At 39.6% G+C, this 27,832-nt stretch overlaps 1 protein-coding gene across 2 annotated transcripts; it reads right to left on the reverse strand.

The window, feature by feature from the left end:
• Positions 1-738: 738 nt before the first annotated feature.
• LOC143856931 (syntaxin-71-like) lies at positions 739-27,603 on the reverse strand. 2 transcript variants are annotated; one of them, XM_077367211.1, is made up of 10 exons: positions 27,320-27,603; positions 26,667-26,792; positions 23,838-24,003; positions 23,631-23,716; positions 13,174-13,242; positions 13,053-13,097; positions 12,694-12,756; positions 12,523-12,599; positions 1,184-1,248; positions 739-1,002 (listed from the first exon to the last, which is right to left on the reverse strand). In XM_077367211.1, exons 1-9 carry the CDS (start codon positions 27,473-27,475, stop codon positions 1,233-1,235), a joined length of 804 nt encoding a protein of 267 aa, XP_077223326.1. In that variant the 5' UTR covers positions 27,476-27,603; the 3' UTR covers positions 739-1,002; positions 1,184-1,232. The 2 variants fall into 2 exon arrangements, with proteins under 2 accessions (XP_077223326.1, XP_077223327.1); XM_077367212.1 differs by lacking the exon at positions 1,184-1,248.
• Between the last annotated feature and the right edge of the window lie 229 nt (positions 27,604-27,832).

The raw sequence follows: 27,832 nt of genomic DNA on the forward strand, positions 1-27,832 counted from the left end.
AGAAAAGAAAAGTCCCAGGAAATACTTTTGATTGCGCCTATATGACGGACCCAATGACAAATAAAGGAGGGAGGAAGGGAACATCTAAGGCCTTCAATAGGTGAAGAAAACATGTTAATCAAATTATTCTGGTTTGCTGTCTTTTTGCGCAGAAAACATATTCCTTTCTACGGTTTTCATAATTTGTTAAGAAATTATTTCCTGCTATTACATTCTGTTTGCTTTCATGGATGATGACGACGGATTCTCTGTTTTCAACAATTTTCTTCCATGGTAAAGGAGAGACAGGAAAGGCGAAAGGTCGAGTCGAGGGTTTAGGACCTTATATTTTTGTTTTCAAGGAAACGAGTTTCCTGAATCTGTGAACTGTCTCTAAAATTCATGAAGCACAGTTTTCTTAAATATGGTGAAGTAGTCTCAATGAAATAAGCTTTTTTTTGGCTCTTCGTACTGGTCTCGGGTACGATTTTTAAATAAACGGCCTTTGTCGAATAGTTTGAAGAGTTTTCTGGAGGATACTATAACTGTCAATAAATAATGATGAAAAACTTATACCAAGGCCCTGTTTCTTTTGGATTTTGAGAACTGATTGTGAGTCAAAAACTGATTATTGAACTAGAAACTACAAGTCAAAGACTGTTTATTTTTTAGTCCAATAATCAGTTTTGAACTCACAAAGGGTTCTCAAAATCCACAACAAACAAGGCCTAAATACATGTAATAATTCATAAGTAGGTATTTTGTAATTAATCACATCAATAACCAAAAGAACATCATTACAAATCTGTTTAGTACACACTTAGTCCTGTGAAATACCAAAAATCTGAAATAGAGGAATTTTCAAGCTAGGAGAAAGACATACATCTCAAAGGAAAAGTGTAGTATTCATTGAGAATTCAGCCATTCAAGAAAACGATATAGGCATAGAAGTAAATACCAAACAACAATCAAGTGGTAGAAACAGTGGAAGCGAGTACCCGAGCATTTCATTTCTTCAATACACTGCATCCAAGCAAAGTTATCAGAATACCATTCTCAAAGAGTAGAGAACAAAAGAAGGTGAGAAATTCACAATAGCATGTAGCAAAAGAGATTGCTGAACTAGAGTAAAAACAGATTCTAGAGAGCTAAACAATGAGAATTCGGCCATTCAAGAAAACGATAAAGGCATAGTAGTAAATACCAAACAACAATCAAGTGGTAGAAACAGTGGAAGCGAGTATCCGAGCATTTCATTTCTTCAATACACTGCATGAAGCAAAGTTATCAGAATAGCATTCTCAAAGAGTAGAGAGCAAAAGGAGGTGAGAAATTCACAATAGCATGTAGCAAAAGAGATTGCTGAACTAGAGTAAGAACAGATTCTAGAGAGCTAAACAACGAATAAAGGGAAGCTCGAGCAATGAAAATGAAGTGCCCTCTCAATAAATGGCTGCTTCCTCATTTAATTTTGAGTCCGATAATCTGTTTTGGACTCAAAATAGATCCTCAAAATCGAAAACAAACAGGGCCTAAACAGTCGATAACCTGTTTTACCCATCAAAAAAATAATAATAACCTATTTAATAGAAGTTTAGTTGTGTTACATTCGAAGGTACGAAAAAGAGAAGAAGAAGATGAAACGAGAGAGAGAGAGAGAGAGAGAGAGAGAGAGAGAGAGAGAGATGGGGAGAATACGAGTGTGGGTGTCGGTGTGTTCTCGTAGACCCACGAAAATATTATCTTTATATGTGAGACTATAGGGTTACAGAAATAGACAAGAATACCCCCACAAGTGGATGTGCGCACATATACGCACATAAACACTAACACTCCCCCTCAAGCTGGAGTATATATCATACATCCTCAGCTTGTTACATAACTCTCATTTAACCTTATCCTACTCAAGGGCTTGGTGACATTATCTGCAATCTGATCATTTGTCCTAGTGAAAATAGTGGAGATCTCCCCTGTTTGGATTCTATGTCGAATGAAATGCAATCCGCCTCTATATGCTTTGTCCTCTCATGGAAGACAAGATTCGACACTATGTGAATAGCGGACTTGTTATCAAAATGAAGAGTAGCAGGTGACGAGTGTGGTAGTCCAATCTCTGACATAAACGACCTCAACCATATCAACTCGCACCCGGTATACACCATAACCCTATACTCTGCCTCTGTGCTTGATCTAGAAACCACCTCTTGCTTCTTGCTTTTCCATAAAACCAAATTACCTCCGACGAAGGTACAATAACCAGTAGTCGGCATTCTGTCTGCAGGAGATCTGGCCCAAGGAAGCAGGATTCTTCCCTGGGAGCATTCGATTCCCGCTTTCGATTCCCGCTCTGGCAACCTTGAGTAGGATTCTTCCCTGGGAGCCTTTGATTCCCGTTTCAATTCCCGCTTTCGATTCCCGCTCTCGCAACCTTGATCTGGCCCAATCTGCATCAGACTACCCTTCAATTCTCATGTGACGATGTTTTCTAAAGAACAGTCCTTTACCAAGAGCTTTCTTCAAATACTTCACCACCTGTGTAAGCACGGACCAATGAGATGTTCTGGGAGCACTCATAAACCGACTCGCTACACTAACAACATAAGAGATGTCAAGACGAGTCACAGTGAGATAGATCAACTTGCCCACCAGACGTTTGTATCTACTCTGGTCATCCAGTAGCTCCCCCTGATCAGGAGAAAGCTTGACGTTTTGATCCATAGGAATCTTAGCTAGCTTTGCTCCTAAAAGACCTGTTTCTTCCAATATATCCAATGTATATTTCCTTTGAGATAGAGACAGTCCATGACGTGAATATGCCACCTCTATGCCAAGGAAGTATCGCAAGCGACCAAGGACCTTAGTGCAAAACTCTTTCTAAGGAAAATCATTCAGCCTATGTATACCACCACTGTTGCTTCCAGTAATAATAATATCATCCACATAGACAATTAGAAATATGCGACCTTTAGACTGCATGCTAAACACTGAGTAATCCACAACACATTGTTTCATACCAAATCGTACCTACAACCTGGCTAAACCGCCCAAACCACGCATGAGGAAACTGCTTAAGGCCATACAAGGCCTTATGTAGGTGACAGACAGCATGTTTCATCTCCCCTTGAGCGGAATACCCAGGAGGTTGCTCCATATAAACCTCTTCTTGCAAATCACCATGCAAGAAAGCATTTTTAACATCCAAATGGAAAAGAGGCTAGGACATGTTGACAGCAAGAGATAGCAAAACTCGGATAAAGGGAATCTTCGCCACTGGAGAAAAAGTATATGTATAAGTTTGTGTATAGCCCTTTGCAACTAACCGAGCTTTCAGCTGTTCCACCTTCCCATCTGGGAGATATTTCACAGTAAATACAAATTTGCAACCCACAGCACGAGCCCCATGCGGAAGAGACACCAACTGCTAAGCGTTATTAGTCTGAAGGGCCCCCATCTCTACATCCATAGCAGCACGCCAACCAGGGTGTGCCAAGGCCTCTGCAACGGTACGAGGTATCGAAACAAAAGAAAAAGCAGACAAAAAAGAACAATATCTGGGTGACATTTTATCATAAGAAACTACATCAGTAATGGAGTGAGATGCAGTGCGAGAAAGCGTACGTGAGGATATAGGAGCATCAGAAGGTAATACCTCAAGCACAAGGTAGATGCAGCCGACTGAAGAGGAGGCTCACATGAAATGCCATCGGTACGCATGGGCTGAATGATCTGTCGAGGACCCCGAGAGTAAACCTTCATTGTTAGAGGATGAGAGGCAGAGGGTGGAACATGCACGGGTAAAGGAAAAGGTGGATCCACCCTTGGAGGTACAGCGGAACCTGTGAAATAAGGAACATCCTAAAAAAAGGTGACGTCTGCCGTCACATACACACGACGAAGTTGAGGGCTATAACAATGATAGCCCTTATGAGTTTTAGAGCATCTAAGAAAAACACACTTAATGGCACGAGGATCTAACTTGTCCAGACCAAGGGCAAAATTATGAACAAAACATGTACTACCAAAGACACGGGGTAATAATGGAAACGGATTTCCTGAAGAGTGTAAAACTGAGAAGGGTGAGTGATTCCCTAGGACAGTAGAAGGGAGACGGCTCGCTAGGAACACAGAGGTAAGGATGACATCAGCCTAATATGTCTTTGGTACATTCATCTGAAATAGAAGGGTGCGTGCCATATCAACAAGATAACGAAGCTTCCTTCCTCTCAGCAACACCATTTTGCTGAGAAGTATGAGCACAAGAAGATTGGTGAATAATGCCATGACTAGACAGAAACTGCTGAAAACCATTAGAAGTAGAAAATTATTCACATGCATTATCAGTTCGTAAGCATTTAATAGAACATGAGTTGATATTTAATAGAACATGCTTATCAGTTCGTAAGCATTGAATAGAACATGAGTACTGAGTTGATATTTCCGCATAAAAAGGGCAAAACAGAGTAAATAACTCTGAACGATCTTTTATTAAATATAATCAAGACATGCGTGAATAATCATCAACAAATACAAGAAAATACCTATAATCAAATATAGACGAAGTTCGACGAGGACCCCAAACATCTGAATGGACCAACTCAAATGGACTCGACAAACGACTGATAGACCTAGACGGCAAAGACACGTGATGGTGCTTTCCAAACTGACACGACTCACAATGAAAAGGACTAACTGACGACGACATAATCGACGAATGATGAAGACGATTTGCTGGAGGATGACCAAGACGACAGTGCCAAAGAAAGGAATCTCCAGAAGTCTGCAATGCTCTCGGAGGTGCCTCAGGATCAAAATAGTAAAGACCATCTACCTCACGGCCCGAGCCAATCCCCCTCCCAGTCGCAAGATCTTAAAAGACATAGTAAGAAGGAAAAAATGTCACGAAGTAGTGAAGAGAACGAGTAAGTCGGCCAACTGAAAGCAAACTATACGGAAAACTTGGAAGACACAAGACAGAAGAAAGATTTATGCTAGTACTAAGAGAGGTATCCCCAGTGCCAAAAACGGGGGACATTGCTCCATTAGCCAAGGTAACAGATGATGATGCAGAGGCTAGATGAAAGGAATGAAGAATACTGTTATTACCAGTCATATGGTGAGAGGCTCAAGAGTCAATGAGCCATGAACCGGAATGAGTGAGGGAGGAAGATGGGTGAATACCTTCCGTGGCCAAAGTGGCAGTGGCTTGTTTCCCTTTCTCTTGTGAGCGTAGTAGAGACCCATACTCAGAACGGGAGACAACCATCGTGTCGGCAAGAGGTGCAGTAGAAAAAGAGCTATCTGTAGAAGTCCCGGTAACCTGATGTGCTGCTCGTGTGGGTCGTAACTCCAGATGCAAGTCGTAGTAGAAATCAATAGTGTGACCCTCCATATCACAGTGACTGCAGTAGCGGGATCCAAGGCCACCAGTACTACGGCGGCCACTCCTTAATCACGGCCAAAACTACGGGGACCACGGCCATGACAGCCACGTGTGCCACGACTAGGGTTGGACACGGTTCGGGTTGGTTCGGTTCTGGGGTAAACCCAAAACCAAACCAATCCCTATAGGTTCCCAATATTGGGAACCAGAACCGAACCATGGAACTCTGGAACCGAACCGAACCAGAACCAATCTTGATCAGGTTGGTTCGGCTCGGTTCGGGGTTTACCCAACTTTTTTATTTATTTTTTTCAGCCTCCCCTTTCTTCCAAATTCAGCCCCCTCTTCTCTTATTTTTAATGAAAATAAAAAAAGACTACTAGTTTTAACACACTTCCAGCGAAGGTGCTTCTACCAAGGAGGCTAGGAAATCCCATTATATACATATATATATCTTCGGTTCGGTTTGGTTCTGGGTCCCAGGACCGCAAACCAAGAACCAAACTGAAAACCAACGATTCCAAAATTTTGGAACCAGAACCGAACCACATATTTTCAGAACTGAACCAAACCAAATAGGCCTGTTCGGTTCGGTTTTTCAGGTTGGACCCGAAGCATGTCCACCCCTAGCCACGACCATAACCAGACTGCACCGCTAGAGCAGACCTCTCACCACCAGTATCACCAGGGGCATCAACAAGAAGTGCCCTCTGAACACGAGAGAAAACCTGATCAAGTAATAGTAGACTGCCCTCTCCCACAATCAGCTGACGGATAAGAAGAAACTCTCTGTCGAGGCCATCCAGAAATTGAACCACCTGTAACTCCACTTTCTGCTTGGCCAACACAGCAGGGCCTGTACAAAGCCGAAAGTATGAATCCAACTGCTGACACAATCCGACAAACTCTAAGTAGTACTCAGAAACATACCGCTCCCCCCTTTTTGAATTGAGGAGGTCTGTATAAACATCACAAATCATCGTAAGATTATTGGTTCCTTAGTAAAGGGTCTCTGCATATAACCAAACAGCTCGAGAAGATCCCAGGAACAACATGTGACTCGCAATCCTACGCTCCATACTCTGGCACAATAACGACTGAAGGAGGGCATCCTCCTGACTCCACTTATCATAAGAGGAGTCCTTAGTTGGAGGTGGATCCGCAAGGATATAATTTAACTTACCCTATCCACGGAGATAAATCTTAATAGACTAACTCCCTGAAGGATAGTTCGATCCATCAAGCTTGATGGAAGACATAGAAGTAACATGGAAGGGAACCGCAGAAGGGCCACAAACAACAGTAGAGGTGGAGGACGTAGTCATCGTGACTCACAGAAGCTAAGAAGCACATAAACAATTATACCCAAGAAGCACTCAGATAAATCCATGCATATCATTCACAAACCACCAAAAATGAGAATCACCAAAAAGGAGTCATTGCTGGTCAGATCAAACCCACCTCCAGAACGCACGAACAGCCCTATAACCCAAACCACCAACAGATCACCACAAAAGCCACCAAATCCAATAACAAAACAACCACAAAAGGCATCGGCCACTGATGGCCTTCAAAGCAATTGTTGATCACTAAAAAATCATCCACAAAAACTATCCCAAATATCAATATGCGGTTCCAAGGTGGAACGGGATAACAACACAACAAATACACACCAGCAACATCGAATAATCATCAACCATATGCTTGGAACCAACCACCATATAAGAGAGAGTGAAGAGTACCTCTTTAGACTATCAACAAATTGATTTTAGGGACTGTTTTGTATAGAAAAGAGGGTTCGAATAGGTATGGGATATGCGGCTTGGTTTTTCGGGTTGCAAATAGGGCTAGGGTTAGGGTTTGAAGGTGTATGACTAGAGTTTATTTTTTTTAGGGTTAGGGTTTTCAGGTTTCTAGGTGGTGCGCATGGGGATTATTGAGTTTTTGGGTTTTCAGGTTAGGGTTTTGGGATTTGGGAAAAGGCTAGAAGATAAGGATAAAGAAGAACTTTTGATCTTCGTCTTCACGGTGGCAACTTTTGATCTTCAACCGCAACATTGTTCATGCAGTACTATTCACGCGACACTGTTCACGCGACATTGTTCACACGGCATTCATACAGTATTGTTCACGCGGTACTGTACATGTGAACAGTAATCTTTTTTTTTTTTTTTTTTTTTGAAGTTTGGAAGAAAAAGAAAAAACAAAGATGAGAACGGAAGAACCCTAGAGCTCTGATACCATGTTACATTCAAAGGTATGAAGAAGACGAAACGAGAGAGAGAGAGAGAGATGGGGAGAATACGTGTGTGTCTGTGTGTTCTCAGAAAACCACGAAAATATTATATTTATATATAAGGGTTACATAAATAGACAAGAATACCCCCACAAGTGGATGTGCGCACATACATACACTAACAAGTTGTTTACCCATGATTAATAGTGGGAAGAAAAGATAGTACAGATTCTGAAGGTTCATTGAGAGAAGGCTTCCAAGCCTGGGATTGGGCGGAACAAAGAAACCCTTATGTAGGATAAGAAGAATGATAGGAAGGAAGAAGAATGATAGGAAGGACACCTGTAGTTTTGTCTGTTTTACATGTCCTTGAGAAACTGAAGGCTAGTTATATCATCCACACCAGTTCATCCACAAAAATATACCAAGGAAAACTGCAGAGGCTGCACTATGAATCCAAATGCATCCCCCTCCTCAAGTAAAACTACTTCCTATTGAAGTTTACAATTTCTTAAAAGTAAGTGTTTTTTTTTTTTTGAAAGGAAGTTCAATATTGCCATTAACAGTAAGTTTGTAGCACCCAACAAACGCAAAAGAGATTCAGCAAAGAGAAATATATTAAAAAATATTAAACAAGGGTTCATTACAGGTCCCTAAGCAATGCCAAACTATATATATCTACTAAATGGTGTATGGAATTTGAAAACAATAATTTGCACCATAAATTATATCAAAGCAATAAAAAAAGAGAGAGAACAATAGAGGATTAAACCAAGAGAGAACAAACAAGGCTTTATTGTATCGCAAAACGAACCTTCAAGGATTAAACCAAAATTTAATTAATATAAATTTTGAAATTCCAGCAAAAACAACTACATGTAGAATCTACAACCCTAACTTGACTCTCCTAAACAGTAGTGATGCTTTTTCTTTTTTCCTCTTGATAATTAGCTCGTATAGAATACTAGATGCAGTGTTTCAAAACTCGAACTTGGGCCAGAACTAGATGAAAGGTAAAAGGGATTCAACTAAAGCGAGTCAATGATTGACGTGATCATAACTCAGGTGAGTCGAAGGAATTTCAATTGATTTAGTTATCGTAATAGCGCTTTTTACAATTAATGGGGAATGGCCTTGGGAAGAAAAAGGGGTGAATATATCACTTCCCAGAAGTTATCGTAACAGCGCTTTTTACAATTAATGAGAATCATGTACTACTCTTTACCAGATTTTCTTCTTTTCTTTTCCCTCTTCTCACGACACATCATATGACAATGGACAAGCTTTATAGATCCAATCTCATCTTCCTTGGTGAATCAAATTCAAACAAGTGGCACTTCTGTTCTATAACTATGAGATATTTCAAATGGCGGGAAACAAGAAATAAAGAGAAATGATCTATTATTGTCAAGTGCTAATGAGAAGTGTGAACAAAACATAATGATAAAAAATGTCTTGGCTAGTGATGAGATTATAGGCTCCACTTAAATAGTTCATATTTCTTTTCATCATAGTCATTAAAAAGTAAATCCTTTTGTTTTAATGATTTCACTAAAAAAAGAATTCCGAGGCTTATTCATTGCAAAAAGAGTGGGGAGTACAGCGTCATTGATAGATAACCATTTTCCCATTGTTTATTCCATTCAAAAAAATATGGAATTTGTATACGGTCTGTGGCTGTAAAGTCCAGTGATTTTCAAAAAGTAAGATACGGCCCATTCCATAGGCCGCCCATTTGTTGGGTCACTACATAAATAGGTTGTGCCCCAAAAATCATTCCAATAGGATGATCCTAACCCTCCAATCTATAGGGTTTTCCAAAATGCGCAGTCCCTCTATAAATCAGAGGGTGAGGGTCACCCCTTTTTTTTTAATTGCATGTACCAATCCTCGAAACCTCAACCTATAAGGTTTAAGGAACGTTCCAAGCCACCGGTCTAAGGGTCATCCTATGGAAATGATTTTGGGGGCACAAACTATTTAAGTAGTGGCCCAAAAATGGGCGGGCCTATGGAGTGGGACGTACAGTACTTTTTTGAAAAAGACTGGACTATACGGACACACACCATATAAAATCTTGTTAGTGTGTTTCCTTTTGGGGTAACCATTCTAAAAATAAATAAAAAATGTGCTTCCTTTTGGGCGTGGAGGGGAACCTTCTCGTCTTGATATTATGACCAGCTTGGTCATTTCGTTTTGCTCTTTCTCATTTAACTATCATTATCATTGAAATATATAAATAAAAGGAAAAATAGAAAACCTTGACTATGCCCATAGTATGCAATCATGAAAGAGTTGAGATATTATAACTCGCACAAGACACCGGCATGAACGTTGGGAAAATAAGAGTGTAAATCATGCCCGTGGAAGAAATTCAAAAGAACCAAAATTGAGCTTAAGTGCATCATCATGGTTTTAAATTTCCAACAAAAGAGACGAAACGACCGAAATATTTTTGTTTCCATCCCTGCCGAAACGAGATTTCCAATGATTCATTCCACCTCATTATTTCGATCAAAATTTCAAAATTCTGACCGAAATTTAACCAAAATGGTAAAACGAAAAAAATAGAAAGATGTAAAACTGCTTTTTTTCAAAAAAAAAAAAAAAACTTCCCTAATTAGCTATAAATATAAAAAAATCCTGCAAATCAAAGCACACTTTTCTTGCTTTTCCATGAAGTTTTTTTTTTTTTTTTTTGAAAAGTCCAAAAAAGTTTAGAATTTTTTCCATACAATGTGTTTCTTTGATTTTTTTTTTTTTTCAACCTTTAAGTTGTTGCATCTATAGATAAATTGTCATTTGAGTGTAAATGGTGACGTCAATACCAATTGCAAAGGCAGAAAAATATTTAAGATTTTTTTATGCATCAACATACTTTGTGGGCCCAACCTAGCTTAATCAAAGGCGGGCCCCATCCTAATCGATGGTGGGACACTTTTCAGTTCAAAGTGGAGTCGTGGGAATTTCAAATTTCAAAACCTACGCATCATACAAATGATGAGTCTCTAACTAAGCACAGTAAAGGGAAATGTTTTTTAAGAGTGATTTTATTTTGTCTTTCATTTCATTTTATTAACGCAGATAATGATATTTGGTAGACAGCATCATTGGACTTCAGAATAAAGTAAAGTATATTATGCATGGGATGTCAGATCGACATTGGACCAATGCCACCTCATAGCTCTGTATTACTAACATAAAGTTGAGGTCCTGGAAGGGATGACTACTCATTATACAATCTTATACTTCATTACATTGTACTTTTTTATTGACTTTACTATTTTTGACATATGTGACAAAGCATGTCACTAGGTGTTGATGTGATTAAGCCATTATGGATGACTTTTTTGCTTATGAGATCATTTTTAAGTATATATTTGTGCTTATTTTAGTATCTCCCAAAGTTTTCATCTTAAAATGTTGATGTGATAAAAAAATTCTTTCACTCAAAAAAAATGTTATCATTTGCATATGTTTCCATATGTTTCCGAAATTTTATAAGATTTCTATTGAAATTTCCAACCAAAACTGACATATTTTTGTTTCCGTGCTGACTGAAACCAAAACCAAAATTGAAAACATTGTGAGTCATAAAGATGCATGTTAATGTCATTAGTGGGTCCTAGAAGATTCAGTTTAGTTTTAAAACTCCACCGCATCATCGTGGACTCCGATGAGTCGAATCCCTTTTCCCTTGGCCGCATTCCGCATTCCGTGTTTTGCCCTAACAAGTCAATAAAAACTCCTTTGGCTCTCCTGAGTTATGACCGCGTCAACTGAGTGTCAGCCATATCAATCGAGTACTCAACCGCATCATGCCGATTCGACTAGGATTTTCTTCGAACGCATTTTGACCGGCATCCGCGTTTTAAAACAACGATCACAAGTATTGACAAGCTACATCATTATGATTTTTAGTTATGTCTTGAGTTGAAGTAGGTTTTAGCGTGCACAAGAGAAATGTGAAAAGTGTTTTTGGGACAACACTTTAGTGATCTAAAGCATAAAGATCATAACAAGCCTAAGCATTAAGACAAGTATGAACAACTAACATCTGAGAAACAAGTATGAAATAATTTGTGATCTTGAAGAGATGATAAGTGAGAAGTCTACAAAAGTAATAACGTCATTGCATTCAAAGTACTTAATCCATGAGAATGGATTCCCTTGATATTTCATGGAAGATGGAGTGCCAGTATAAAATCAATGTCTGAATTTCCGTCAGCTGAGAAGGTTTGATGCAAGAGCATTATCAATAGGGTCTCAAATTTGAGAGGATCAAACATTGTTAGGAACTTAGGACTCGCATTTTAGCCCGTTTTGTGTCTAAGGAGGTTTCTAAAATAGGAAAATATGATTGATTCAGGGTTTGAGGGAATTGGAGCTGTTACATTAAGGTCTTTTGTTGGAGTTTCCACTAGTGCCTTGAATCTCTAATTCAGATTTCCACCTTGGTTTCACACTATTATTTTATGTTTAATTCAATTTTGATCAATTTTCTTTGGTATTTTTTACGAATGGGTGCATCATATAAGAACCTTCGCAGATAGTGTTAAAACTTAAAAGCAAGTCCAGTAGAACATAAATCTTCGAGTCTTAAGAGCAAATACATGTGCGTACACAAGTTGGTCTCTACAACTGTTTAAGAACCGGAATTCTCACTAGTAGAGAATTTGTAAAGGTAAGCAGTATTGAAAGTTGGACCAATTCAATTACAGTTCAGATTTCAGATCATTTGAGACTCTCAATATGGTTGCAAACATGACAATGATTAAAGAATCCTTAGCTATAAAATTATAGGTTCTAATTTTTCAATATTAAATCAGAAATTGTGCAGGTGCATAATACCAAAATCCAATAAGAGCTCCATCTAGATAGTTTTAATATGTTATCTGAGATGATACTAATGGAGAAAGGAACGTACTTGTATAGATAGGCAGCAATACCAAGAATTATGCATAACAGAATTATATCAATACAGAAGTTCCGACTGGACCTCAGCTGCAAGAGAAAATACAATCTTTATTAGTGAATTGTCCTACAAAAGAAAGCTGAAACATATATGGCCAATCTAAACTTAGGCAAAATCGGTTACCTGATTAACAGTATCCTTAAGCCTCACATTAGTATTTTTAAGGTCAGCAGTCGCCCTATCCACCTGTCAAAATATCAGAATGATGCGGAGTAATATATAATTACATATTTTTCCCTTTGCACAAACTATACGACCATGAAAAGCTGAAAGAACAAATGCAGAAATTAGAAATGGTGAAAAGGGTGATACTCCCATGACGGAATAATGGGACCATCCTGTTTGATGCATGAGTCTCAATTAAGGAAATGTGGCTCCCATCATTCAAACAAATGGGATCCCAGCAAAGTAGCAAACTTGGAACTCTGAGCGACTTCTAATCTCAACCTGAACCAGAACGGGTAAATTGGGAAATTTCTTACCTTGGTGTCAATCTCGTCAACCAAAGGCACTTGCCTGTCAATTTCCTGCACATTATACAGAATAAGTGATCCCAACATTTTTCCATCATATGTAATTGCAGGATAACAAAAAACAGCCAACCTCATTCATGTCATGGGCCATGTTTTTTAATGTATCCAATCCTTCTGCTATAACATCCAAGCCTTGATCCTGCATGAAGGCCAAATTAGGTCTTATGAGGAAGTACGAATCTGCATCTCACTCTATCTACTATCAACACACAGTTTCTAGTAAGAAAAAACAAACAAGAGCACTAAAAAAATGATTGATAAAGGTCAGTTCAGTCTTGTATTTTGTTATCCTTGTACTCGACCATCTCGGTCTTCCCCTTTTTAATATATTTGGCTACCATTTAAAAAAAAAAAAAAAAGTGGTCAGTTTAGATGGTTGCTTTCTGCTGCATACGCACGTGATAATCCCAGGAGAGAAGAAGAGGCATGGTTAGAAATTAAGGCAATCAAAGTCGGGGAGAACCTCCCGTGGTGCATAGGTGGGAACTTCAACACCATCAGATTCGCACATGAGAAAATCAATCGAAGAATAGTTACAAGCATGAGAAGATGCAATGAATTCATAAACCAGCAGGAGCTCATTGACGTGCCGTTAGAGGGTTTTCTTTCACATGGACTAACAATAGATAGGAAGCTATTATGGCAAACGAAAGATGTAAATCTGGATTCGTTCAAACAGACAATCAAACTGGTTGGCTACTGTTGGGGATTGGAGTGCAAGTGAAATCCCAAAAAACAAAAAACAGATAAGAGACAAATAATGGATAGAAAGAAAGAGAAAATGGTGAAGCAGAGAAAAAGAGATGAAAAGGGTGATGGAGATCAAATTAAAGCCCGAGTGAAACTGGGATAAATTGCATAATCAGTAATAAGATTACCCAAGACTCGACTATTCGAATTAGATTCAGGGATTGGACAAATTATTCACTGACAGGAAAAAAAAATGAATGATCTGGCTGATAGTACAACCAGAATAAAAAATCAAATAGAAAGAATAAAAAGACGAGAAAAAAATATTTCTAACTACATATATAAATATTACTCAAGACTTGTATTTTCCAATTTATTCACCATTTTGCCTTTCAAAAGAGGCTCATAACATACGTTTTTTTTTAAAGAGGTAACTGAAATTTTATTCCAGGCTCATAACATATGTTTCATACGCTTTCGTGATTTTGCAGAATTTCCATTGAAATTTCCAACAAAAAACAAAATGTTTCTATTTCTGTGGCGACCAAAACTGACATTTAAAATTTTAGGCACGGGTGAGACACTTTTTTGCAGGAGCTTCACATCATTCAAACTCTTATACATTGTTTTGTGTCAATGGAATCAAAATTTCATAATACCAAATGTTTTATGGCGGGGTCGAGCATATTGAGATTGATTTTCACTTCATTCGTGAAAAGTTAGAAATTGGAGAGGTGATATTGACACAATTCTGATGGTTATTGCTAAAATCCGGTTGAATGGCTTAAATCCAATGGTGAAGAGAAATTAACAGTTGAGATAGTACTAAATTTTTTTTTTGGTAGGTAAGCTGGATTGAACCTCTAACCTCGAGGATATAGAATTAAGACTTAACCAACTGATCTAGAGGGTCAACCCTAGATAGTACTAGACTTGATCTAATGAAAGTTAAACAAAGGAGATGGAAAGAAAATGTGAAGTGAGAAGAGGATAGATGACAGCATTGACGAATCGATTGTCGAGATCTAGGTTATGAATTCTGTTTCGTTCCAGCGGGAATTCCAGTTCCTGCTCGGAATCCGGATCAATTACCCAAATGTCTCTTTAGTTTTTATTCAGAAATCCGCCATCCTCCTTTACCCAATCTTTCAATCAACCACCACTCTTCCTCAGCCCCTTTCTCTTTACCAACCATTGACAACTCAAGACCCCCATATGATCTCCAAATCCTGCTTCTCTTCCACCCTCTCCCAGATCTAGCCTCTCATCCATGGGGGATTTGGATGCAATAAAACCCCTGGTTAAAAGGGTATTTGGTCGTGGATAGAATCCTTCCATTCCAAGGATGGTAGCAGTGGTACATGGTTACAGCATCTGAAACCGGGGCAACCCCGACATCAGTAGTTGTCAACCACCGACCACAATAATGGTGGCAATGCCGGTGACAATATAGGAATGGAGGAATTTTTTATTGTTCTTGGGGGAGAGGGGGGGGGAAGGAAATAAGGAATGGCAATCACAATGGCAAGGGTCAGAAACAAATGAAGACTTGAAAGAAAAGAAAAGGTAAAAATAAAAAGTGAACGAAGTACCCTTGTTTTATTATTTCTTGGCATTTATTCTTCCGAGCTTGAAGCCAAAATGAGACCACGAAGTACCCTTGTTTTATCAGTTCTCATGATGGAGATAGTCTCTTCCCCAGTGAAATGGTCTCTTCCCCGGCGATTTTCTCCAGTGAGATATAGTCGTTTCCTCGATTTCGAGGGCCCAAGCCCTTCTAGCTCCTTTATTCCCTTTTCCGATATCTAGGGCCCACATGAAAAGGTGAAGGAAATGGAGAGTGAGGTTGAGGAAATCTACATATGCCATGTTGAAAAAGGAGGCAGAGAAGAAATTTGCCGGTGTGGTTTATCTATAGAAGGTTCGAGGAAGTTTTTTATGGACTTGTCAGAAGCGGGATACTCGATTGTGGAAGCTCTCGAGGCTTTAAGGTTAACGAAGGATTGCTGTAAAAGGAGCCTGGTGATGACTGATCAGAAACGACCTATTAAAGAGAAACAAGACATTAAGGGGGATGATGATCGGAAAAGGTCGAAACTCGAAGACGAATGGGAAATCGTAAAAAGAACAAATATGGGGCCTAAAGTAACTCACCCTTCCATTCTGATGCTGAAAACCAGAGGAGACACTAACAAAAATAGCCGGAGAGTTACAATCACAAGATCCGGGGGACTGGATTTGTGAGAATTGCGAATATCACAACTTTAAAAGAAGGGAGATTGTCGAAAATGTGGGGGTATTATGAAGAAAAGGCGTCAATCAAAAAACGATATCTCAATGGTGGAAGAGGTGAAAGGGCGCATCTGGACGGAGAGTGGTAAAGCCATTGCAACGGAAGATGGAGGCTCAAGGATTATTGAAGTAATTGGTAAAGAGGTGTATTGAAGTAACTGGTAAAGAGGTGTAGGAAAAAGTAACTGGTAAAGAGATGTAGGAAAGCATAGGATTACTGAAAACTCATCTAATTGGGAGGGTAAAGAAACCATAATGGAATTTGAAGGAGATTTGGGAATGGGCACGGTGGTTCTGGGATATACCACACCTTCCACAACCGTTTATCGTCAGCCAGAATGAAATCTTATTCGCTTTTGAAAGTGAAGATCAAGCCAACGAGAGGTGCCCAAGCTTTTGGCGATTTTCTCTTATCCCTCTACCCTTGGAATCCGGCTTTTAGGATGGGGGCTAAAGCCGTCTGGATTCGCTTCTTCGGGATACCTATTCATGCATGGGCCAAATCTATAGTTGAAGCTCTCAGTAGTTTGTTTGGTTATGTAATGGACGTATGTATTGAAGGTAATCAACGTCAAAGCCTTGAATTCGCAAAGGCTAAAGTTTTCATCTCTGAATGGGCTTTTTTGAGGTCTGTGGTCCGGTTAAAAGTTGAAAATCATTACTATTCAATCGGAGTAGCCGGTGAATTCGGGGAAGATGTAAAGATTGCGTCGAACTCGGTAACTGGCTTGAATGAGTATTATCCTTTTGATTTGGCTGAAAAATCAAAAGAGCAATCTCTTTCATTAAGACCGGAGTCACTGATATCTCATATCAGAAAAGGAAAGGTGCGTCGGAGAAGACGAAATCTGATTCGGTTGTTTGCTCAATGCCACCATCCAACGGCCATCCTCACTGGCTGAACGAAAGAGTACAGAAAGGAAAAGAAAGGAACTATTGATCACTAGGCGGGAACCTGATACGAATTCAATCCAGACCGGTAATTCAAATTTACAAAAAATGTCAAAGATATCGGCGATTCTGAAAAGGCAAGATGATATAATTGGCGAAACTTCTATCGTCAGAAACGCGGCGATTAACCCCCTCCCCCCCCCCCCACCCAGTTTAACACATGCGTGGATAACCTGGCGATTATCCCCGAGTCTAAAGCATGCGTGGTTGACTGACCCCCAACCGCAGTTAAAAGTCTCAACCATATGGTGGACTGCTGTATTCCAGGGAACAATCGTTCAACAGATGGCCTCTTGCATGCAAATCTGAAAGATACGGCGACTTATGTATGCCTCGTGTCATCTATCCGGCGGAGGATGCGGACAGTATAATTATCCAAAGGACTTGGTGTCACCGCCGAACATGAAGCGTGACAGATGATCATCGAGTAAAAAGGAGAAAACACTATTCAATAATCAAAACAAGAGAAGAAAATCCATTGCTTCAGTGGGCAAAACCGTCAGTTTTCGGAAGCATGATCGGTCGTCCGACGATCGTGTGCTGAAATCGGCGGCACCGTCTCACCGTAACTACTTGGAGAAAATCATTCAGGAAGTGTTGGAAGTGGCAGCCTTCTTTCGAAAAAGGTGGTGTTCGCATTGAAAATTTTATTGAAAGAGACAAGATTGATTGCTTGGACTTGAAATGGAGAAAATTGGTGAAGTTGGAACAAAAGGATTGTCTGGTGACGAAAGCCGTGGTTTCACCAAAGCTGAATCCAATCTGGTATTGTCGAGAAACACAGTGATTCACACAAACCATTCTGTTTCACACAGCGAGGGAGTTGTTCCGGGTGAAACGAATGAAGTAATGAATGATACTGGTTGTATACCTCTCAATATGGAGTTTTCCTCTGATACGTTGGATAGAGACCTCCGTGATAAGATTACTTCCTGTTTAAACCGTGGAGACGATGGGGAAAGCTCTAATGACGATGATGGGCTCCGATCTGGGCATTCAATATGAAGAAGATATTCGCAGTACGCATTGCATGCTAAAGGAGATCGTTGAAAGGGATCAGCCAAATCCATATGCTTCTAAAGGAAAAAGCAGAGGGTCTAGGGAGCTGAAACAGTTGCGATGAGGAGGAGGAAGGAGGACATCGAGGGAGCAATTATGTGGTGTTTATCAATGAAGTTAATCTTTTGGAATGTTAGGGGGCTGATATCGGATCAAAAACAAATGGCAGTCAAGGATTTATGTCAAATAAGACATCCTGATGTCATTGCTGTTATTGAATCTAAAACAATGGGAGTATCTGAATCGTTGATTAATGGAATCTGAGGGAGAAGAAACAGATAAATGACGGCCAAAGATGCTAGGGGAACTGTAGGGGGAATCATAGTTATATGGAAGGAGAGTATCTTGTCAATTACAGAACTGTCGAGAGGGGGATCACACAATTACAATTAAGTTTCTCCATCAGGTATCAAATTCTTCGTGGATGCTTACGCTGTGGTCTACGGCCCAGTTCGGGCTCGGGAGAAGAATTTGTTATGGACTGAATTGAAAAGTGGTGCAAACCCGGAGGCTAACGACTTCCTACAACCAAATTCACATTCGCGTAATCACACACACCCAAAATCAACAACTCAACTCAACTCAACTCAACAAAGCCTTTGTCCCAAACTAGTTGGGGTCGGCTAAAATGTATCCTTTAGAAAAAAAATCATGAAGAAAGTAAAAGGAATCTACCCGGCTCTAATCCTGGTTCTAGTTGGGTTCTTCTACGTGGATTAAACTCAAAATCAATGAACAAATAATAAAAGATGATTAATAGCCGCTTAAAGATTCAGCAATAAGCTTTAAAGAGAACTCATGAGTGGGAAAATAATCTACACTAAGCATGGAAGCATATAGTAGCATAAAATATTACGAAAAGAAGAAGACTTAACGCTCAACTATTCAACTTTATTCGCCGTTATATTGCTGTCCACAAAGGAAATCAACGATCTAGGGCCCAAATATTACTAGAAAAATGATAAGAGGCTTAAACTAGGCTAGGATAATTATCTAGGGGTGTTTAGAAAGGGGTTCTAAAGGCTAAAACATGGCTAGAAAGGGCTGAAATATGGAAAAATAGTACTCGTAAATCGCAGCAGTCCTTCCACTTGTGGATTTCACTAGCAAAGAAGCCAAGAGGATGGTGAAGAAGCCCGTTGTAGCATTCCAAGGTCCCGGAGAGCCGTGCCTCATCAATTAAGGCTTGAAATTAGGGTTGAAACTTGAAAGAGAATATAGAGGGAGTAGAAGAAGAGAAAGAAATAGAATAAATGAAAAGAGATGAGAAATCAAGAAAAGGGGTGAAGGAATGCAAAGAAAGAGAGAAAAAATAGTAGAAATAGGGAAGGGGAAGAAGAAACTAAAAAAGTCGAGAAATAAGAGATATTGAATGAGGGAGAGAGAGAGAGAGAGAGAGAGAGAAGAGAAAGAGAAGCGAGAGAGGGAGAGAAGAAGTACCAAGAGAGCGAGAGGGGAGGGAAAAACGCCGTGGCTTCACGGAAGAAGAGGAGAGCCGACGGCTTTTCTTTTCTTTTCTCACAATTTTTCCAAAAGTTAGGGCTTCTCCCCTCTATTTTCATATATATATGCTTTTGATTGGCCCTCCTTTGCTAGCTCTATCCCCGAAGTGAAAGTAATCATGTGTCCCTTCAATAAAACACAAGTAAAAAGTAAAATATGGAAAAAAATGGAAAAGGTACCTAAACAAATAAAAAAAACCATGTGTGGCGTGTGCAAATGGACCCTAGATGATGTGGACATCCCCACATCCTAGGCATATCAAGTAGATAAACAAATGAGTTCAATAATCCAAATAAAATGATGATCCGACGGCTCGGATCACATCAAAAAGTATCTATGAGATGTGGGCGGGACCCTGGATCATCGGAGGCGATTTCAACACCATCTAATTCCGGGAGGAGCCGATGGGTAGAATCAACATGAGCATGAGAAAATTCTCTGATTTTGGATGGCGAATTGCATATGGAAGGGGCTCGCTTCACGTGACTAATTGATCGATTTGCCTATAGCGAATTGATCGATTTGTCATGGTAAGCTGGCGACAGAAATCTCGTGCAATTTGGCTTAAGGAGGGAGACAATAATAATACGAAAATTTTCAACATAATGGCAAACACTCGGAGGCGCATTAATCACATTGGCAGCTTTATGGTGAATGGGGAATTAATTGAAGACAAGATGCGGATCCACAATTCGATTGTGGAGTTGTACTCAAAAAATTGCGATTGGTGACCAAAGTTTGAAGGGCTTGATTTCAAATCCATTTCAGTGGAGAGACGGATGTGGCTTGAAAGAAGTATATCAATGGAGGTCGAAGAAACACCACAATCAATGCAGACGGATAAAGCCCCCGGACCCGATGGTTTCCCAATGGCATTCTATCACCGCTTTTTGGAAGTCATCAAAGAGCACTTATTCAACTACTTATCGAAATTCTACGGGAGGGGAATCGTCAATCCTCAAGCTAATTCCACTTTCATCACTTTGATCCCAAAGAAAGATGGTTCCACTAAGCTCAAGGATTTCCGACCCATAAGCCTCGTGCATAGCATGTACAAAATCTTGGCCAAGATTGCTCGGTGTATATCGGTGGTTATGGGCGACATTATTTCCAAATATCAGGGCGCCTTCGTCAATGATCGTCAAATTTTAGATGGTATACTTAATGCAAACGAAGTCTTAGACTCCACCAACCGAGCAGGTCTTCATAGTACCATAGTCCGAATTGATCTGGAGAAGGCTTATGACCATGGCGATTGGGGGGTTTTGGACTATCTCGTCCGGCGGATGGGTTTTGGGGCACGATGGAGGAGATGGATGAATTCATGCCTCTCATCCGCCCACTTCTCTATATTGGTTAATGGATCCCCGGCAGGTTATTTCACTAGTTCTCGCGGCTTACATCAAGGGGATCCTCTATCTCCTAATTTATTTATCATCGTCGTCGAAGCATTAAGTGCTCTTCATATCAAAGCGGAAAACCGTGGGTCCAACTGCATCGAAGATTCAATTCCAATATCATTTCTCAACTTCAATTCGCAGATGATACTCTGCTTCTGCTCCAAGATAGCGCCGATTATATGAGGAATATCATACGCTTATTCAGATGGTTCGAAAAAATATCAGGCCTGAAAATTAATTTTTCTAGAAGCGTAGTGGCGGGTATCAATCTCGATGATGATGAAGTACGTCAACATGCTATAGCGTTGGGGTTTGCGGAAGTTAAGCTCCCAATTCGTTATCTCGGTCTTCCTCTTGGATATGGTATCCCGAAGATTGCACTATGGGACCCGGTAATCAAAAGAATAGAATGAAAATTGGCATCATGGAAGAAGCAATATTTATCTTTTGGCGGCAGGATAACCCTCATCAAAGCATCACTATCAAATATGCCCGTTAATTTCATGTCATTATTCAAAGTTTGCAAAAGTGGCTTCGCGAATTGAAAAAATCCAAGGGAACTTTCTCTGGGAGGGGAGGGAGGAAGGGAAAAGATTAAAGCACTTATTAAAGTGGAAGAAGATATGCAAACCTCGTCGAAGCTGCGGCTTGGAATTGGTAAGGTGAGACTGAGAAATAAAGCGTTATTTGGAAAATGGTTGTGGAGATTCGGAGTAGAGAAAGAGGCTTTGTGGCATCAACTCATTAAGGAAAAATATGGTTGCGGCTGCGGCGAATGAGAATGCCATGAACCTTCATCAGGAGCTGGTTCGGGAGTATGGAAATCTATATACAGTGCTTGCCCCCAATTCACACCTCTCGTGAGATTTAAGGCAGGAAAGGGGAATCTGATTCATTTCTAGTGGGATTTATGGATCGGAGATAGACCTTTAAAAGATGATACCCAGATTTATTTCAGATATCAGTTGACCCAAATTCGAAAATCTCAGATTATCTAAGGAGAGGAGCCGGATTTGACAATTGTTTTTGGGATATTAGGACTCGTCATGACCTCAAGGATGAGAAAATCTCTCACCTGGCATAGCTATTGAGCATGCTAGATTTGTATTATCTATCTCCCAACTCCTCGGATGAGTGGGTGCGGATCCCGGATTCTGAGGGTGGCTTCTCCGTTCGGTCTTTCTTCCAAAAACTCAACGAAGGTCATGGTATCCGATCTAGGCGAAAAAAAATACGGCGTCGGATTGCTCCCCCAAAAGTTCAGGCGTTCGCATGGACCGTATCCCATAGGTGTATTAACACATGTGATTGACTCAAAAGACGTGGATTTCGTATGGCGATACTGAAATCTTTCAACATAACCTGAGTGTTTCAAAAACGCATATCAACGACAATCACAAATTGGTCGGGAACTTTCATGGGTTGTTCAGGGCATTCAATGTGGATGGCCATACCGTATTCTATTATCTGGCACATATGGTCGGAAGGAAATAGCATAATCTTTCTATCAAAGCAAAAATCTTGGCATCATATCGTCCTCGATTGTTAAATCTCCATTATCTCATCAATCATTGCCAAGGACTACCCTATTCGATCGGAACTCCCCTGCGGAACTGGTATGCGGTTATATCCGAGAGCCAAGCATCCTCCATAGTCACTCCATAATAGACCCCACACCGCCTAGTGGGTGGTTTAAGTTGAATTTTGACGGAAGCTCTCTTGGAAACCCGGGCAGAGCTGGTTATGGGGGACTTATTAGGAATGCGGATGGAGGTATCGTCATGACTTATGCGGGTTCGGCGGGTTTTTGTGATGCGAATGAAGCGTAAGCCAAAGCTTTGCTAGCCGGACTGAAATAGTATGAAAAGAATAACCTTGGACCCCTTATAGTGGAGGGGGATTCGGCGAAAGTTATTGCATGGGCATCTAATCGTTCATGTGGTCCTTGGCGACTTCATGCTACGATTGACGTTATCAAGGATTTGGTGCGTTCGATTCGTCCACAGGTTAATCACAGACGTAGATCTGCGAATGTTATGGCCTATGGATTGGCTAAGGAGGGCGTTGATCTTGTTCCGCCTAGGATTATAACATCCAAGCTCCTCCGGGATGTTATCTGACTGATACTATGGATGTTCATCGGGCGTTTTTTATCGTTTTTTATTGTAATTGATATCTTTGGATGACCCGGTGACATATTGGGCATTTGGGTTCTATCTCTCTATGGGTGACTCCTTGTTCCCATCCTGTACTGGTTTTTTTGGTTTATAAAACATTTGGTTACCTTTCAAAAAAATGAGACCACGATACTTTTGTGGGTTTGTCCACTCTGTTCTTTTACACGGGAAGAGGACATTAAGATCTCAATACGTAACAAATAGTATTGTGTGTATGGGTAGGTGAGTGTGTTGTGGGGGTGGTGGTGTGTATATGCATGCATATATGCATGTGTGCATGCGCGTATGCATATATATGCATATGCATACTTCTAAGTATATTTTCTGTACATGCATTCATATACATATGCATGTAATCCTGACATTTTTCGGTAGTTTGAAGACAAAATACACCTGCTAACAACAGAGTAATTGATAAAAAAACAAAAGTATTGTGGTGAAAAAAAAACTCTTGCCTGTTTCATTTTCCGCATTTCATACTCCTGCCTAAATTGGTTTGACTCTTCAGTTTGCTGAAAAAATTCACTGTCAAACCTTCCATCTACAATAATTTGTGAGAAAGAAAAGGTTAAGACTCAGAGGTCTTCATTCAAAAGATAGAAAATCCAAAGCAACAACACGAAATAATATGCCATGGGACTTCAATAAGTTGGACTAATCACCTGAAGTAGAATCGATTTTGATTCCCGTGCGAGAAGCTGAGGCTGTCCAACCTCCAGTTTGTTTGGCTGCAGTTGAAGTCCCATCTGGTATGGCTTGAATTCTCTCTGGCAGTGCAAGAACCAAATCATCGCGGGTGGCAAGTTCTTCTTTTGAAAGTCCTTTGACCTGTGATTAGTTTATAACTTTATATTATTAAATATGTCTAGTATGAATCTTCCAAGTCCCAAGAATTGATTTTACAGCTGAGGATGATCAAACGATCATATGGAGAAACAATATGCAACACAACAATTTAACAGCGAAATACAAAAATCATGCAATATAGTATTTACTTTATTAAATAAACTGTAGAATAAACTCTGAAATAGCCATTTCAAAATAAATAAATAAATAAACTCCGAAATATTCCACTCAGGAACCCCACAAGTTGGACGAAGGAAAAGCTGTAAGAGAAGGCTCACAACGAATCAATTGCTCTTCAAACCCAACCATCTATGATATACTGCATTGACAATATGAAAAGACATAAGCCGTGAAGAAACACTGAAAACTGAAAAACATCTAAGAACAGCTTCCAAACATCCTAGGTGTGGATAAAAAGTGCGGTGGATGATTTTATGGGTCATTCTGGTGCTCATGATTTGAATTTAGGCATAAATCAATTTTACAAGAAAACGGTTTCAACTTAAACTAATTCACGGTAAAATTGATTGAAGGCTGTGGATGACATCATTTTCTGCGGAAGTCAAGTTACATGGTTTGGATGACAGCCTCCATTTCCCTGGAAATTGAATAAGACTTGTTTGGCCTTCTTCAAAAACGCCATTTCCTTCCTCCGTCCAAATCCGATAGTTCAGTATGAAAAGAGGGGTTGGTGGTCGGAATACATATCTTGATTTTGTGTTTCAAATATGAACACAGAATAGCGTTTGAAAAAAGATTACGAATCACGGATTAACAAGCCAACAAACAGATCTGCATGTAAACACAAAAAACCAAAACTTTCCAATCCCAGCAAAAACAGTCAAAATTTTCTGGATTTTTCTTGGAAAAGAAACCATACTCATAAGCATTCCATCAATTAAATCAGTCAAAATTTTCTGGATTTTCATTGGATCAGAAACCACACTCATAAGATTTCATCAAATCAAGATCCAGCTAGGAAAAATAACGAAAGATTGCAAGGAAATAGAGAGTTGTTCATGAACAGATCTTGCAGCATGAATATGCTCTTTTTTCTTATTAAAAACAATCCAAAAAAACTACCAAAACCTGGCTCAGATTGTATCTACAAAATAAACTTGGTGTAATAGAAAAACACAATTCATTGCATGGATTTTCAGACCAAAACGAGCACCATAGTGTGGAAAGTAGCATTTATGTATCACATATATACACCATTGTGTATGTTGTATACAAGTCGTGGAGTTTGTTCAATTGTACATGCTATATCCACACGTGTACTAGTATATGTCATTTTAAATAAGTTATCTTTATGCCCATGTTAATTTTACATACCGTAGTAGGCATATTGTAATTTGGATTTATGAAGAACATAAAAGGGAGGAGAGAAGTCGTGACGTGAGGTTGACTTCAACTCCTAGTTTCATTTTTTTAAGGTAACAAATTTTATTAGAGAGTAACAAAAATGTTACAAAGGAAGATCATTGGGCAGCAACTGCCCAATGACATATCCTCCTAAATAGGAACTCCCGACTTTGCCAATTTATTGTCAAGGTCATTAGCACTCCTAGGAATGTGTGCAGAAGTAATCTTCGTAGCCCAAGAAATCAAATCAATCTATTCCACTTCAAGTCTCCCACAAGGTTTAAGGTTTCGGCTTCGAAGTGTTTCAGCCATGATGGAAACGAAAAAAATCACTTGCAAATGATACTGTAACATAGGATTCGGCTTCAGCCCATTTAGTAACATAAACTGTCATCTGACAACATCAAATGCTTGCCCCCCCCCCATTTGAGTAAGGCAGGAAAGGGTGGGTTTATTTCATAGGATGTACATTTTAGATGAAACCTCAGGAAGTGCTAGAATATCACAAATACTAATCACGTCAAAAGGGAAGGGAGGAACAACCAATCAGTTCAAGGAGTAACATCCTAGTGGTGTAAAATTGTCAACTACTGATCATAGTATATAATTGTCTGCAATTTTCGTGCCCACATTTTTGTAACATTCCCTTCTCATTTGTAAAGTTATTCACTGTCCCATCCAAAGAAGAAACAAAAATAGGACAAAACAAAAGCAATTCTGTACATAAATCTAAGGAAATGATATCAGCACAACCGTGTTTTGATATTTGCACTAAACCTTCTTGTCTTTTATTATTTAAAGAGCTGTTAAAGGTTATAAGTTAATAAAGCTCCCAAAAAGCTCTCACAACTCAACAAAGCCTTTGTCCCAAACTAGTTGGGGTCGGCTAACTGAATCCTTTAGAAAAATTTCATGAAGGTGAAAAAAACTCTCACAAGCCAATTAAAAAAGAAAGGACAATGTGGGTTTGTACAGCTATTAAAACATGGTTGTGCTGATATCATCTCCCTAAATTTATCAAGAAATTGCTTTGATTCCCACAACATGGAGAATAAAAGATCCTTCTTTGAACTGGATCTAATTCCTTCAAGACGTGATACATAAACCAACTAATAATAATAATAAAAGTATAAGCACAATTTAAGGAAAAAAACACATTCCAAATGCAACTCCAACTAAAAATAAAAAAGAACTAGATAGACAATATAAGACCAAAAAAAAAAATAAACCATTCCCAAAAAATTAAAATTAAAAGACTAAAAATTAAAAACAGAGGCAACCTTTTTCAGCGCTAATCTCTGCAACTTGGGGACTTCCTCAAGCAATCGTGCCTTCGTTCGCCGGATCTCCGCATTCATGGCCACGGCCGCAGCCCGGTTTTTCTCATTGGATGCCACCTCCGATTTCTGAGAGAGAGAGAGAGAGACAGATAAAGATAACAAAAATGGAAACCCTAGAACAAGCAATGGAAACCCTAGAACAAGCAAAATAAGAGAGAGAGAGAGAGAGACAGAGAGACAGAGAGTTTAGAAAAACAAAAACCCTAAAACGAACAAATAAGACAGAGCGAGACTAGAAAAACGGAAACCCTAGAACGAGCAAAATAAGAGTGGGCGCGCGGGGGGAGGGGGGATTAGAAAAAACGGCACCCTTTGGATTAGAAAAAAACGGAAACCCTAGAACGGGAAAGATAAGAGAGAGTTAGAAAAATGGAAACCCTAGAACAAGCAAAATAAGAGAGAGAGAGAGAACAGAAACACTAGAACGAGCAAAATAAGAGACAGATTACAAAAACAGAAACCCTGGAATGATCAAATAAGAGAGGGAGAGAGATTAGAACAACGGAAACCCTAGAACGAGCAAAATAAGAGAGAGATTAGAAAAACGGAAACCCTAGAACAAGCAAAATAAGAGAGAAACAGAGAGAGATGACCTGAAGGGCTTCGTCGATATCTGCTTCGAGGACTCCGTAGAGACGAGCGAATGCATCATCACCAGAGACATTGAGATCCCTTTGCTTGTCAATGTCGTATTTATCATATTTCTTGCAGATCGCATCTACTCGAGTCAGTATATCGATCACCGTCATTTTTTTTCTTCACTCAGTAACAAAATCCAAACTCAAATCTCCCAAATTTCTCCTCCTCTCTCTCTGTCTCTCTTCTTCCTCCCTCTCCTCTAGATCATCGTTTTTCCTTTTTACCTTCCGTTTATAGCTCGCCCAATCTCATTGGTTTTATTCAAAACCATGGGACCCATACTAAAGTTTGACACATGGTGGGCCCTACAAGGTGCATTTGATAGATCTATAATTTCAATTTGATGGGAGAATCTAACCGTTGGATCAATGGAGGTCTTTGATCCTTGAATGTAGACCCTTCATTGTTGTTCCCCCTTACCATTAATTAGTTTGATCTTGATCACATGAGCAGGATATTAGATTAGA

The sequence above is a fragment of the Tasmannia lanceolata genome, unplaced genomic scaffold (assembly GCF_043159265.1).
Source record: "Tasmannia lanceolata isolate RefF3 unplaced genomic scaffold, GAP_Taslan_0.1 ptg000024l, whole genome shotgun sequence".
NCBI classification, from domain to species: Eukaryota; Viridiplantae; Streptophyta; class Magnoliopsida; order Canellales; family Winteraceae; genus Tasmannia; species Tasmannia lanceolata.